Raw genomic sequence first — 17,028 nt, forward strand, 5'->3', positions numbered from 1 at the left:
CAGCTCGTCCAAATGATACCCAGATTTCATGCTAGGGTAAGTCTATCAATGTTGATGTCTATGGATTACATGTATATATTATGTATGTTTTCAGGCCAGCCGTTTGTTAGTAGAAGCGCCGCGGCTGACTCCCAGAGTGGAGAAGTACTTCTATAAGGTGGCCAAGGAAACCGAGGATATAGACTGGCTGGAACTCAAGAAGTTAATGGACTACGCTCTCAGCTCATGTTAGTAATACATATTTTATTTATATTACACACAAAAGACAGAGGGTTAAAAAAATTACAAAGAAATAGAAAATAAAAAATACCAACCGTCCAATAATGGTTTTCCAATAAGAGGTGCTATTTTGATATTCAATCGTAAAAGATCAATGGTTTCGTTGCTTGTGTGGCACGTGGCGCCGTCTTGTTGAAAATAAACGCTGTCCAAATCAATACCATCCAATTCCGGCCATGAAAAATCATTAATCATCTCTCGTAACTGTTTCTCCAGCCTCATTTTCGAAAAAGTAAGGTCCAATGACTCCGCCGGACCATAAACCGCACCAAACAGTCACACGTTGAGGATAGAAAGGCTTTTCAACAATAACTCTTGGGTTTTCCGAGCCCCAGATGCGACAATTTTGCTTGTTGACGAAGCCACCGAGGTGGAAATGGGCCTCATCACTCAAGATGATTTGCATTTGATTCACTCAAGTGAATTTTAATAATTTCAATGCGTTGTTGAAGCGTGTATCGTTCCATTTTTATTAATGGCGTAGTTTCTACTTGTCAAATGTCAAAAAATGACAGCTTCAAAAGTAACATCTACCGAAATAGCGGGCTATTCAAAATAACGACTCTTATTGGAAAACCCTGTATATGTAAAATAACATAAAAAAGAGAGACAATAAAGTTTAAGCCAAGAAGTTAAGTGAAAAAATGAGATTCGAGAATGTTTCTAAAGTTCGAGGGACTATGGCTAAATATGTTTGATATTTTAGTGGATCTTATATAGTTGTCACAAGATGCACAAGAGGTTAGGAGACGGTTAACTTAGTTCTTTGGAATGTAATATGGAAAGTTTCGGGGTTTCTTAGTATGGTTTTGTTTGTGGTCAAGAGGGAAGATTCTAGATTCTTCTAGTCACATAATATGTACTTCTCAAATGGCTCCCATGGATATTGAGAGAAGATTAAATGCAGAAAAGCAAAGCTAGCAGTCCACAATGCAGTTCTGATACCAACCCTATTGCATGGCAGTAGGACATCAGATTGGAGTCAATTTTGTGATACAACTTTTTTGGATAAGAGCCTTTGTTTTCGAGTAAAGCGAGTTCCAAGTTGGAATTTTTGAGGTTGAATTTGCGTTAAGTTTAAATGTTTACATTTAATTTACGTCAAATTCGTGACTGGGTTATTATCAGTATTATCAGTATTATCAGGGTTATTATCAGTATTACTGTCTTTTAAAACATGTTGAAGTTTAGGCCCGGCTATAAAAGATTTTAAATCCTATAGTTGCCGAAAAAAAGTTTATCAAAAGTTTAGTTCTTCGTATTCTTTATTTGGTGAAGATTCACGAGGTTTCTCGTTTGAACTACAAGTTTAGAAACTGAAATTATTTGTAATTTATTTTTAAGGAATTATGCCGTGTTGCGCTATTTCCTTCTTTAGCCAACGCTTCGGACACCATTACAGTGTCTATCATCAGGGCAGATGTATCCTGCCTTGATGAAGGACACTATCATGCTGTCCGAAACGTTGGCTGAAGATGGAGGTAGTGTAACATAGCATAATACCCTAAAAATAATTATTTTGTTAGAACAAGAGTCCCAACTGCTCCCAACCGTCTGGAGCCAGTGAGACTATGGTAGCCCCAATTGGGGTATGCTATCAGGCTGAAAGTAGTCGTGAGGGAAAGGAGATGAGTAGAGAAAGATGTGGAAGAAGGTGGGAATGTGCCTGGCTATTCAGGCCTGGTCACCAAACACGGCCAAAGCCATTTCTAGCAATGAAATTGAATTCTGAATGGTGGTCTTACAACAGGGCGATACTGAGAGTATCTGCCACTCTGGAACGTGCCACAAATATATATTGTATATATTATTTAACACTTTAAATGCCGGAAGGTATTTTGCTTGGATCTACCGACAGGCCGCGAATTTTTTACACCGATCCCTTGAAGCTTCATTTAGATCACTCTAAAGTCGATATAATCTGTGAACTGTTTAATTGTAATTATTTCTTCATCATCCTAATAGATGTCACCGTGGGTTCCACATTTTAGATTTTTCAAATTACTTGAGTTTGACAAGCAAAATCGTCATATAGAACAGCGTGTTAACGCGCTCATTTTGTATGGCCGGCCTTGTGAGCACGGCTACCTAGAGCGCGTAAACGCGCTTAAGGCACACAACCGGTTAAATAAGTAATTTGTGAAATAACACAAATTAAAATGAAATAAAATTTACTTGCACACGCCGTAATTAGAACCCGCTACCTCCATTTTGCAAGTCGAGAGCCTTACCCTTCAACCACGGAGACTCTCATATCTGAAATGATTTATTTTATTGGTTCCAGGTGGAGTATGCATTTACTGCCCCATGTTTCGTAAAGGTTGGTGCACATTGTTATGTTTTTATTTTTAAATTTATCATTAGTGTTTGTTTTCCACTTTTTTTTTTTAATTTTTTTTTTATAGTGAATACCTCACAAGAGTCCCAACTGCTCCCATCTGGAGCCAGTGAGACTATGGCATCCCCAATTTGGGGATGTTGTGAGGCTGAAGGTAAGTGGGGAAGGGAAAGAGGAAGGTGGGGAAGTACCTGGCTATTCAGATCTAGTCACTAAACACGGCTAAAGCCATTTGGAGCAACGTTTCAATTCTGAATGGTTGTCTTACACTAGGGCGATACTGGTAGTATCTTCCACTATGAAACGTGCCGCAAATATACTATACAGGGTGTATCGGCACTAACCCGACAAACTTTAACCAGCTATTCCTTAGCACATTTGGAGTAAAAAATGTTATGTACACTTTGCTGTCCGGTAACATTTTTTTTCTTTTAAAAACAAAAAATAAATAAAATTTCCACACTCCGCTACTGCCCACAGTATAGGGGTAAAATAATTGGCAACGCCGCGCTACTGTCATCTCTTTCACACATATTCTGTCTCAAGTCCCGTGTGGTTCCCGCCACCCCGTCTCGTATCAGTGGTCAGTGCTGTTTTGGGAGTTCGCATGTCATCAAGTTTCTAGTTTCGTTTTTGTTTTGTTATCTAAGTTTTTACTGTTGAAATATGCCCCTCAATTATCCACCTGCCGAGCAAGCAGATATTGTTTTTGTTTATGGATTTTGCAATGGAAATTCACGAGCAGCCGTAAGGGAGTATCGCATGAGGTTTCCTGGAAGACGCGTCCCACACCATGCTACCTTTGTCCAGGTTTGTACCCTATCAATTGTTTATTGAAACTATTTACATTCATTGATAATGCCAAAAAGCGCTTTTGAAATTTAAACTGGGAACATTAAAAACATAACAAGGGGCCACCAACTTTAAAAATGTAAATTGTACTTTAGGTGATTTGTGTTCAGTGGTCACTAAACGGCGTTTTAAAAAGTTAATTAATTTTAATCTCTAATAAATGCATCATTCACTGCAATTGAATTCACTCCCTTTCTCACCATGGGATTATTTAAATTACTTGAATTCAATTTCACCCCTGTGAATCCAAGATATCAACCGTACCTAGTTAAGAAAATTATAATTTAAAACACTTTGTTATACATTTTACTATAAAAAAATGAAATAAATGAAGAGAAAACGTAAGTTTTCTGATATGTGCCTAAAATAAGTGTTCTTTAAAAATAAAATGAGTGAAAAAGCCCGCGATTGTTTATTTGACATTATTACTGAGCTGAATAATAAAAGCAGTTGTTATTTGTTGTTTTGTTTCAGATGTATCAACAATTGCGTGACTGTGGCATCGGACGGATTGAAGGCGCCGGCGGAGGACACAACATCGTTCCTGTGGCAGTTGAGGAGAGAATCCTGAACTTAATTACCGAAGACCCCACGCTGTCCGTGCGTCGGGTCGCTCTGATGATAGGACACAGGGAACACATGGCGGTATGGAGAGTTCTGAAGAAGCACGGGCTCAAACCTTTTCACTATAGGCGCTGCCAAGGCCTCATGGAGAATGACCACTTTTCCAGAGTCGTGTACTGCAGAAGAATGCTGCATAATGTCATAAGAGATGCAGACTTCATGAAAAACATATTGTTTACCGACGAAGCACAGTTCACTAAAACAGGAGTGCTAAATGTGCACAACTTGCACCATTGGGCTGAACAAAACCCCAAGCTTGTTCGGGAGTCGTCGAGCCAGGACAGATTTTCCATCAACATGTGGGCAGGAATCCTGGGAAATCAAATACTCGGTCCAATCGAGTTGCCTCCCAGACTAAATGGACCGATGTATTTGGAGTTCTTACAAGTGCAACTGGGCGAGATTCTGGAAGATGTGAACCTCGAATTACTACGGAGAATGTGGTTCCAGCACGATGGAGCCCCACCACACTATTCGATTGCCGTGCGGAACTACTTGGATGTCGAGTTTCCTGGTCGTTGGATAGGCCGTGGAAGTCCGGCCATTGCTTGGCCACCAAGATCACCCGACCTGACCCCCCTGGATTACTACCTGTGGGGGGCTCTCAAGGAAAAAGTGTATGCTAAGCCAATAGCCTCAAGAGAGCAACTGCTCGAACGAGTGATGGAAGCCGCTGCAGAAATTAAAGCAAATCCTGCAAACTTAAATAATCAAAATATAACAAGACTACACGCTTGCATCGAAAATAATGGTAGTCACTTCGAACAAATGCTCCAATAAAAAAATTAACATAAACTACATGTCCGCATTTTCATTTATTATTTATTGGTAAAATTCTCACAATGTCATTCATTTACACATCAATATTACCTACATATCAATATTTAATAAAATCTGTAGAAGAGTATGCCCGTCGGCATTCAACAAGTTTTTCGACAAGTGTGTCGAAAAGCGTCTTCTCTCTTTCCTACACACTAAATATTAATGGTTAAAAATGAGACGACTGATGCTTGTAAGCGCGCCAATACGTAAAAACAACGAAACTCGAATAAGAATTGCCAGGTGGGTTTTTTAATCGCTTTAATCTGACTTTAAACAATAATTAAACACGTAAAAATTATTTAATATAATATTACAGTACAGTACTTTGAACCTTCGCAATAAATTTATTTGATTTTAAGTTTAGTTTGTAGAACTCCATTTCAATTTAGAGATTTTTTTTATTTTAACAGTCTTATTAAAAAATTTATAAAAACAGTGTGTTTATAAACAAGTTCTGCTAGTTGTAATTATTATTACGCGTGACAGCTGTTTCACCTTCTGACGGCATTATCAAACTTTGGTAAAGCCACTTACAGACGACGTAAGTGATAACTTTCTTTTTTTATTATTCTGGCTTTATTGATTTCCGAGTAAATTGTCGTAAATTATTATTTGCTAATCCCAATATTATTTGCTAATGCTAATAATTAAGTGAAATTTTAAACAATGCAATAATAGGATTATTGCATTGTTAATTTCACTTAATGTCGTTGGTATTTCCAACTGATGACTCAGGGGTTTATTTCCCTGAATAATTAAGTATTTTGGGGTCTAATTATTATGCATTTCATTACATCCGATAATTTAAACAATTTTTATGTTGAATTGGGGTAAGTTTTATGGCTAAGGGAAGGAGTGGAAGGTGAGGAAGTACCTGGATATTCAGATCTGGTCACCAAATACGGCTAGTCATTTCAAGCAACGTTTAAATTCTAAACCTGGATATTCAGATCTGGTCACCAAATACGGCTAGTCATTTCAAGCAACGTTTAAATTCTGAACCTGGATATTCAGATCTGGTCACCAAATACGGCTAGTCATTTCAAGTAACGTTTAAATTCTAAACCTGGATATTCAGATCTGGTCACCAAATACGGCTAGTCATTTCAAGCAACGTTTAAATTCTGAACCTGGATATTCAGATCTGGTCACCAAATACGGCTAGTCATTTCAAGCAACGTTTAAATTCTAAACCTGGATATTCAGATCTGGTCACCAAATACGGCTAGTCATTTCAAGCAACGTTTAAATTCTGAACCTGGATATTCAGATTTGGTCACCAAATACGGCTAGTCATTTCAAGCAACGTTTAAATTCTAAACCTGGATATTCAGATCTGGTCACCAAATACGGCTAGTCATTTCAAGCAACGTTTAAATTCTGAACCTGGATATTCAGATCTGGTCACCAAATACGGCTAGTCATTTCAAGCAACGTTTAAATTCTGAATTAATTAATCAATTACGAAAAAGCGTGGGGTTAAGAATATTTTTTTTAAATTATAGTTGTAATTTATTGTCGATTTTTTAAAAAAATTGCGATATTTTAAATAAAATTTAATAATTATTGTTTAAATAAATTAGCAATCTGGCAGCATTCATTTGCAGGTGGTCAATCCAATGCAGTCATGACGTTTGTGTGAGTGCTTTCCTTTGTCTCAGTGTGTTGCGCAGCAGTTTTATATGAACCGTTTTTTGATTCATCGGGATTGTTTTTAAAACTATACATTCTTTGTACCTTCAAATTAGTGGAAATAAACTTAAGTGTGTCAAGCTGCTCGTTATATTCCGGTAATTCTGGAAGGCTTTTAACATAAGCAATAATGTTCATAAATCACATTCCGCGAAGTTGTAAATAACTAAATTTATTAAAAAATATACGTTGTAGGATAGCCTAGCAAGTAACATTTTGACAGAGCACTTACGGTGATTTAAAAAACAACGGCGCTGTTCAAATAATCCAATTATTATTATTGATAAGTACCTAAGTGAGGAAAATTGTTTTTAAAAGTGCTCAGAATTATTGGACTTCGATTATAAATTCAGGAAATCTACTAATTAGTTTCTTAGTTTCAAAATTAGACTATTTAATACGTGAAACGCGTAAGAGGTGAAACCAAAGCATTCCAGAGGTGAAACAATTTAGATACAAAAATAAAACTGATGTGTACAATACAAGAAGACAATCAGTGATTCGCATACGAAAAATGTGAATAATCATTATTGTTAAATAAAATATTTCTTTTCTGGTACTGGATTATGTAATACGGGCTTCGTTCGCAGCAACACGCGAGAGTTGCGATGTTGCTTTCAAATTTTGACAAAGGATAAAACAGTGGTGACATGTGGTGAAAATATGTTTAATTAATTTTTTATTAAAAAAAAACGTTACCGGACAGCAAAGTGCACATAACATTTTTTACTCCAAATGTGCTAAGGAATAGCTGGTTAAAGTTTGTCGGGTTAGTGCCGATACACCCTGTATATTATTTTATTATTTTAATTAATTAATTGTGAAATAACACAAATTAATCAAATAAAATTTATTTGCGCACGCCGGGTTCGAACCCGCGACCTTCGGAATGGCAGTCCAATGCGTTACCACTGGACTATGCCGGCCGTCAAGGACTCTGCGTCAGGCATAGAATAAAGAATAACACAAGAAGTGCCTTGTGGGCGTGTTTTGTGATCCAAATACCTGCCTAATCGAGGCTTGAATTTCCAATACAAAACTGTGTTTACGAAGGATAAGATTTGAAATTTTCACGGCCAAAAGTATTATAGTGATATTGTGTAATCCGCATTACACATCTGCCCTGATAATGGACACTGTAATACTGTCCGAAACGTTGGCTAAAGAAGGAGGTAGGGCAGCAAATGAATCATAATTAATATTTCAATCGTCTACTTGTTTGTTATTTTTTCAGGTCCGCTGCTATCTAAGGATGCTTGTCGCTCTATAGTTGCAAATATGGACTATGAAGGAGACGGGAGACTCAGCTATAAGCAGTTCAAAGTGCTGTGGGCCGAATTACACAAGTTAAAGGTTCCATTCCCTCTTTATTCTAATCAAATCCTCTCATAATGATCCTAAATTAATATTATTTTGTTTATTAGGATGTCGAAATAATAGCCAAATGACTGTTGTAAATGTGTTATTCGTCTTCAGAAAAGAAGATTCCAGTAAAATAAAAAATAAATTATCCAACATATTAATTCCGACTGTGGGTATGTCTGTTATTGTAACTCTGATTCTGAACAGTCAAAAAACATGAAGATAATGAAATCAATAAACATAGTTAACAAAAATGAAGACGATGAAATCAAACCTCTCTCGCAGGATGTCTGCCGCAATAAGTGAACCAACATAGAATAGAACATAAAATGAATAAATCAACTCACAAGAATACTTGCACTCACCACATTATGACAAAACGAACAAAAAATATTCCACAATCATACATCAATCCACCATAACTGATCATTACACTTTAATTCTTAACATTTTTTTTATTTTTTTTTTTTATTTATTAACATTCAAACCTGCTAAACTACTTAATGTAGTTTGTCAGCAGGTACATAATGACAACATTTTTGCAATAACATGGTATAATGGTAAAACAGTATGTATAATGTTGATGATAAATTAACAATAAATGACAAGTTGGTTAAATTACAGAATTGTATAAATATAAATATGTAAGAAGCAGTATAAGCCTCATATAACAAAAACAAGCACAAATGAAATTAATATGAACAAATGAATATATCAAGTGAAATAATCAACAAGTACTTCTATGGTTTTAATATACATAAGGTAATACAAATTTATTCATTTCCCTAGAATGTGAATTCCAATAAGGAAAGCAAGGTCTTCAGTAGTGCATCAATATAAATCCTCAGTATCTAATAGCCATTTCCTTAGATTATATTTGACTTTGGCTGTAAAAACGTTTATATTTTTAATTGTCATTGGTAGTTTATTAAATATTCTGGGTACAATAAAGTTTAGGGTTCTTTCACCGTATTTATTGGTACATTTCGGGACCACCAATCCTTCATATTGGGTGAATCTTGTATTATGTTTATGGAAAACTCTTTCCCTATACAAGGAATCAGACAATATAAGATGTTGACTTACAATATTATAAAACAATAATCCTCTGACAGGTAAAACATTCAGAGACTTGTATATTAATTTAGTGTCGTTTCTGTGTGCATTGGTATATTTATGGATTAACAATTTTGTAAGGGAGTTTTGTAATGTTTGGATATAACTTATATTAGTTTTACAAGAATGTCCCCAAGAAGTGATTCCATAACGGATTGTGGATTCAGCCAGAGATAGATAGATTAATTTTAAAGTACTTACAGGCACAAAATATTTTATTTTATAAATTCTACCCACAATAGACCGTAGACGTTTACAAACATTAGTAATGTGTACATCCCATTTCATGTGGCAGTCAATAGAAACACCCAAATATACATAATTTTTGACAAAATCGATGGTTTCACATGAACAGGGCTGTGCAACATTTCTGTGTAAGCAGTCAAAAGTATGTGTATATAACGAAGGGATTAAATTGTATCTCGCGTGTGGTGATCTTATGTGCATAATTTTAGTTTTTTATTCATTCAAAGAACAACTGTCCATTGACTCAAAATCAATCCTGTAATAAACTGTGGCAGCGTGTTATGTATAGGGCTGTAATTAGCTGTAATTTACGGCGTCTTCCCAAACCGTAAATTGTGTTCAGGAGATGGGAGATTGAAACGAGTGTCTGCACAATTGATTTAGTTTATTCGTGAGGACGAATATTATAATTTATACAGAACGCGGTGACGGTGGCAGAAAGAGTGGAGGTACTGGCGGTTAAATCGAACGCTAAAACAGGAATGAAGATTCCTCTTCTCATGCTCGCTTGCGTATAGCAGCGGATTAATTCGCGTTAGTATTGCCACATGTGGGGTGAAATAAAGTAGTCCCACAAAACATATTGTAGATTATGAAAATCTAAAAAAATTACTACAAACTGAAACCTGGGAATCATTATATAAAACTGAAGACCTCAATGTTATTAGGAAAATATTTATTGAACACCCTCCAATTAAAAATACAAAACCACACTTTAATAAAAAAAACCTGGCCTACCTACTTAAGGCGAAGCTTAATCCTAAATCACTATTTTGATTAATCTTTATGACGAATTGGTGTACATTATGAATACCAAAAAATTTACTTTTGATAAATTGAAGGTTTTTTATCGTTTCCCTTGAGTAGAATACAAATTAAATAATAAATTAGTCAATAAAAAATATAAATATAAACTACTAAAAAAACATTTTTTCACTAGAAATGTATGAACGCGTAAAGAAAACAATTTAAAAAAAATACAGTATTACATATAGCTAAGATTATCTGTGACAGTTTCACTCAATTGACTTTTTTGCTTTCTTGTAAAATTATTTACAAAATAAATAAAAACCATTTTTGTGCTTGAAATCGAACGTTTCTAGACTCAGTTTGTCAAGCGATTTTAATGCCTATTACCTAAAATATAAGGTATACCAAGAATATACACATTTTTGGCTTGTAGCTTCCTCTTAAGTGTATAAGAAAAGGGGACAAACTCCATCAAAAAGTAAAAAACAGTCCTTATGACCTTTCCCTGAAACTGGTCTACAAAAACTATAGAAACATCTGCTCTAATCTTACTAAATCGGCTAAACAAAATTACTACATAATATCCTATAATAACCCAAAACTTATCCGGAAAATAATTAAAGAAATCATTTTCACTAGCCAAAACAAAACTAACCCATTGGAAAAAATCAACACCGATAACGGTATACTCTCGCTCTATAAAAATCTAGATCAAACAGTAAACTACAAATCATTTATTTTGCATTTTACAACATTGGCTCGAATTTAGCAAACAAAATAACCATACCTCAAACATTAACCTGAACATAAACAAACAATCAAATTCTCAAAGGAAAAAATCTGCACTAAAACCAACCACTAAACACGAACTAACACTAATTTTTATCTAAATTCAAACCAACAACTTCATCTGGTAGTGATGGAATCACAATGAAAACAATAAAACACTTACAAGAGTAACTTATCGAATCAATACTCTACTTATGAAAAGCAGATTTTCATTACAATTCAAAATAGGGACTATCACACCTATTTTTAAATCAGGTAATCATAAAGACATCAATAATTATAGACCAATTAAAATTCTAAACACTTTAATCTAAAATCTTAGAAATAACAATTAAAAATCAACTCATCAATTATCTACAATCAAACAAACTATTATCACAGAAACAATTCGGGTTCAGAAAAAATCTAGTAGCATACAACGCCATAGCTTTAGTAATTGAATATATTAAAAATTCTCTAGACTCACATAAAAATGCATTGGCTTATTCCTTGGCCTTCGACGTAATAAATCACTTAAATCTTTTTATAAAATTAGAAAATAAAGTAACCCAACAATTGAATTTGAGAGTCACCTCTGGGCTGGTGCCCCACAATACTTGATGAACCTACCTGATTCTGTGCAAAGGAGGGCGGTTCGTCTGATTGACAGTCACAAACGCAATGTGGGCATGCTGAGTCTGTTTTACAGGTATTTCAATGGAGCCTGCTCTAAGGAACTAGCAGCATTGATCCCCGGTGCACCGGTGTACGTTCATGAAACTCAAAAGACACAAGCAGAATACCCGTTCACGATTGATATTGTCTTCAACATGGCTAGTTTCTTTGGCTAGTTTTTGTGTAAGTTGGCTCGTATGTGGAACAAGCTACCGGAATCTGTTTTTCTTCCTTCATATACTCCAGGCCTCTTCAAGACCGGCATTAATAAATTCCCCAGTTCCCCTGTATTACTTACATTGTACAGACAGGGGAACTCTTGAAAGGTGGTGCACCAAAATAAAAATGAAATTTAATGTAGCAATAGTAACGGTTCCATGATAACTCCTCAAAATGACAATTCAACACACCTAAAGAGTGCTATAAAGTTATGAAAAGTGGTGAAACAAAAACTAAGTTAAATAGTTAAAATATATAACCTATTTAACACGATAGCACATAGGTTTGTCCATTATCACAAATTAATTCAGAATAGGATTTTTGTAAATAATGAATTGTGCTAATTTTTACTTGCAATTACCGCAGGTTCGTATTATACCAGGCTTAGATTACAGAGACTGTACTGAATTTTTAAATGTTTTATTATAATAATAATTTAATGTGTTGCAGGGTATTTTTGACCATTACTGCACCAATAAGAAGCGAATGCCGTGCTCCAACCTGAACAGGGCTCTCCATGCGGCCGGCTTCACTCTGAACCACCACATCCTGGGAATCATCGCCAACAGGTAACGTAACCTGTACACAGCGTCCACAAAGATGACATAGGCTCCGATGAAAATTATTTTCCTTCGAGCCTCCTGTGTTCAGTTAATTTAAAAAATAAAACACATATACATTCGATTCGGCTTAATTGTTTCACTGGTTTATCGAGACAAGGAACAGAAACCAATACTAATTTCCTTCGGTTATTTTTTTTATTTTTATTTTATTTTATTTAGGAAACAAACAGTTATTTATATATTTAGCATAAACAGCAATTATTTACAATATTAGACCAATAATGTTCCATTAATTCTAGTTGTTGATTCAATATTTGCACCTATACAATATATGTATTTATAAATGACAGAGAAATATAAAGAATAAACATTTTAAGGAATTACAAAATGTTATAAAAACAATTAAAGACAGTCAGTAGTAATACAGTTTTAATAATAAAATAAACTACGATGATAGGATTATTTCACAAAACAAAAAAAATAAGTTATCAGTTTAGTAAGTTGCATTTTATGTTTTCAAGTTACACTTGAAAATGTCTCCATCTCTAGAGGCATTATGAGTTTTTCAGATACGTCCTATTAAGGCGATGCACTACGTCGTGTAATATTTTAAATTGAGCCGCTATCAATAATAACCCTTACGTAGATGGCGATAAGGTTTAAATTCCCGCTTAACACCATCCGCCTGTTTTGATTTATGCAAGAAAAAAACATGGCCAAAAAGTGCCTTTTATTTTATTTTGTGGATGTTCAGGCATAAATATATTTTTTTTTTCGACCATTTTATAAATAACTTAATTTGCCACATTCTACAATAAAATCATAACCGAAAATGGGTTCGTAAGTAGGAGATTTTGAACTTTAAAGCAGTTTTCATAGGCCTTATACATTATTTTTTTCAGGGCTTATAAAAAGACTTATCTAAAAAATACTCGATTATTTCAAAGGCCAAGATGTATTCTACTCGCAGTATTTAATTAAAGCATCTGAAACATTTCTAGGCGACAAAATTTTCAAACCAAAAACACATGATTTTGCATTACTACGTATGGCATCGCCTTAAAGAGTTTTGCGCATATTTGGCTTTACAGTGTGGTGTTCTAAATAAGTCGTTCGTTCTGGTGTTGTGTTCAGGGCAACGAAATGCAATCTTTTCTAGCAGATATGATGAATCAACAAGATTGTTCACGATTTTGTATAAGGATAGGGTATCAGACATTTTTCTGCGATTAAATAAAGCGGTTATCTAGGTAACCACTCGAACCCAATTGAACCCAGGACCTTAGCTATTCCTAGACGCGACCGTATCTTTTTCTGATTTTTCTGTTTCAAATTTTTATTTGAGAATCGCTAATATTGTCTTCATTTATTGAATTTTTATTTATTGTTATGAAGTTAGTAGAACTCCATTATATTTTTTTTCTTTTACACATCCAAAAATATTATTACATATTCAAATTACAAAAAAAACAGTTTATTAACAAGTTCTGGTGTGCAATTATTATTATGCGTGATAGCTCTTTCGCCTTCTTATGCTACGTATACATACGCGAGCCGAACGGCCGAACTGAACCTCAACTTGTGGGAAAGAGACGAAGTAACCGCTTGCAGTTGCTTCGTTCCGTTCCCGTAATTCGTGGCTCGGTTCGCAAATGTATACGTACCATTAGGTATTACCAAACTGTCAACAGAACTGGTTGATAAATAAACTGTATTTTTTTGTAAATTGAATGTATAAAAGAAAAATATTATTTTTTACCTACCTTAAGCTTCGCTTATTTGGAACAAAATGTTTGGACCCAATGTGTCCCAATCGGTTCCATAATATTTCAGCAAAATGACAATTATTAATTTTAACATACCTTTGAGACGTACACGATATACAGTGCTATTCCACACTCTTAATTATAAAACAAATGCAGCATCTAATTCGACAATTAACCGAGCTCTTCATACTCTAAATAATATTTGTCTTAACTCAAACACTGACATTTTTTCGGATTCACTGCCCAAATTCAAATGTGGCATCATGTCAATAATTTAAACTGTTCAATGCGCATACATACAGACACACACACACGCACACCTATATACTATACACATCACCTGATAATTAAGGAATAAACATACCACTTAGCAGATATTACAAGGAAACATATCATAGGTACACAACATGAAGTATCTTATTCCTGTATATTGTTTCATCACTGTAAATCATGTACTGTTTGTTTGTATAATATAAAATAAATAAAAATTAAACACACCTTTAAGAAGTGATATAGTCATTAACCTTTTGAACGCGTTAATTTGCTCCATTTTATCTATACCCGTACGCGTTACATATTTTCAATTACCTATGCACGCAATTATATGTCAAATTATAGCATTCTGGCATGATTTATTGGACTATATAGACAGAACAGATTATTCTCCACAATATGAAAACAAATCCTCGTGTGTCAACACTCTTAGATGTTTATAAAAACAAAAACATAAAATTTCATTCAAAGACGTACCGTATCTTTTGAATGTGGTCCCGCCATTCACTCGGCGTGTGTGTACTTAGGCCACTGCCTTGATAGACACAAGTGGGACACCATGATCACTTATCATTTTTAGTTATGAATGACATACTAGTACTAACGCCATCCGTTGACAAAAATGTAAACTAAAGGACTAAAAGGCGCGAAGAGGCGCACTTGATTATCGATCTATTTTTATGAAATACAAATTTATTTTTGAGAAATTCGTGTAGATGTCAGCATCGTGATAGTTCTACGAATGTCTAAGTGAGCAAGAAATACATTTATGACAAAAGAGCGCTGGAATATCGGCCGTCAAAGTTTCCGTATCAACTGTTGATACAGCCGCGTGTGAGTATAGACTTTTTGCCGTAACAACAGTTGATACGGCCGCGTGCAAAGAGTTAAAAGTGATGAAACTTTTTGTTTCACCACTTTTTGTAGGTGTGTTTAACTTGATGAGATGCCCGGTCACCGTCCCAATATAGCGAAAACTGTATATAATTTTTATTCGTTTCAGGTACGGATCCAAGTCACTTCAGATAGACTTCGATGACTTTGTGATAATGGTGATGAGGCTGAAGATAATGTTGTGTGAGTTTCTTTTTCAATTATTTTATAATCTTTGTGCAATAAGTCCCAACTGTTCAGCGCCAGTGGAACTACGACACTTTAGTATTTAAGGGAGAGCCAGGCTGCTCAGATCTGATCACCAAAACCTCAACACAGGAGGTCCTGACATATCTCAAGTTTTTTTTTTAATAAAATATTAATTTCCCTTAGGACTTATGTCCTCATTTGCTTCTTCAAAATTATAAATGGTATTATTGATTCACCTACTCTACTGCAACTCATTTCCTTCAATATCCCCTCGCACAGACTCAGAAATAATGAAGTGCTCTTCCTCAACCATCATTCGACAAATTATGGATATTATTCACCATTGTCCAGAATGTGAACCTCACTAAATGCAGCTTTCCACTTGGGGTGATCCATGGTAGAGGTGTTGGTTCCCGAGGCGGCATTATCCATTCCCGCCTCCTAAATAGAATAATGTCATCTTTGGGTATGACAGGAGGGAGGAAACTCATCTGTGCGCCAGGATTGTGCTAAAGATCTACGTTACGAAGATAGACTCAAGGAACTAAGATTACCAACCTTACAAGAAAGAAGAGAAAGGGGTGACTTGATCGAGACTTTCAAAATTTTATCTGGACATTACAGTTGCCCTAACATCCAAGAAATCTTCACTACTAATAAAAATATAAATCTCCGTGGACACCTTTTGCATCTAATCCTAGAAAACACTTCCTTGCAAATAGAGTAGTGGATGCTTGGAACAAACTCCCTCAACATGTCATGGATGCAACAAATATAAATCAATTCAAAGCTCTATTGGATTCACATTTGGAGAGAAGAAAGGACTTAGTTCAAACTTAAAACAACTCAATTACTGGCAAACTTGTTGTGAAATCAGATATGAGCGCATCAGCAGAATGCTGCCTGCTCTGCACATAATAATAATAATAAAGGGATTCGAGGTCTCTAGCTCTTTGGAGCAGTTTTTATTTTTAAGCGCTTTCACTAATTGCTTTCACATATTGGAGATTAATAAGATTTTTTTTAAATTACAGATGTCTTCTTTGAAAATGCAGATCCACAGGTGCCCGACTTGACTTTAGCAGACTGGCTCTCCAAAACTGTGTATGCCTAAAGGATATTCATCTATTTTCAAATTATTCTATGGAATTTTATTGAAACCATAAAGATTAGACAAACAAAATAACACCATAGAGAATCTGACAAAATATTTTACAATTTTAATAAATACAATAGTTTTTACATGGAACATTTAAATTGTTTGATTGTTTGTTAGTTCGTCTATTAATTGGGAGCGTGCAATGTTGTTTCAAACCCTAAATACTTATAATTATGTATGTAGTCGAAAAAAATGTTTGTTTATTTTAGTTAGTTCTTCTTTTTTCCACCTACAGACACAAGTTTGTACATATTTACAAACATTTTCTGTGCAGTCAGGGGCGTCGCTACTGTAGATTATTGTGCGTGTAAAAAAATGTTTGTCAGTTTTCACCATAGAAAATAATTCATAAAAATTGTATAACATGAAAAAAAGGCTGGAAATATTTTTTGCAGGCATCATGATGTTTTTAATACGTAAAAAAAATTTACATATTATTTA

At 34.8% G+C, this 17,028-nt stretch overlaps 1 protein-coding gene across 1 annotated transcript in view; it reads left to right on the forward strand.

Moving 5' to 3' along the window:
• LOC149409702 (calpain clp-4-like) overlaps positions 1-17,001 on the forward strand; it is a 44,377-nt gene extending 27,376 nt beyond the window's left edge. The window contains exons 8-13 of the mRNA XM_089649436.1: positions 95-227; positions 2,564-2,599; positions 7,842-7,960; positions 12,194-12,312; positions 15,349-15,422; positions 16,463-17,001. Of these exons, the coding sequence (XP_089505562.1) occupies positions 95-227; positions 2,564-2,599; positions 7,842-7,960; positions 12,194-12,312; positions 15,349-15,422; positions 16,463-16,542 (561 nt within the window). The 3' untranslated portion in view covers positions 16,543-17,001. The remainder of the gene's footprint in view (positions 1-94; positions 228-2,563; positions 2,600-7,841; positions 7,961-12,193; positions 12,313-15,348; positions 15,423-16,462) is intronic.
• The last annotated feature ends 27 nt before the right edge of the window (positions 17,002-17,028 follow it).

This window comes from Hesperophylax consimilis, chromosome 30 (assembly GCF_061612785.1).
Source record: "Hesperophylax consimilis isolate HC1 chromosome 30, BYU_Hcon_1.0, whole genome shotgun sequence".
Lineage (NCBI taxonomy): Eukaryota > Metazoa > Arthropoda > Insecta > Trichoptera > Limnephilidae > Hesperophylax > Hesperophylax consimilis.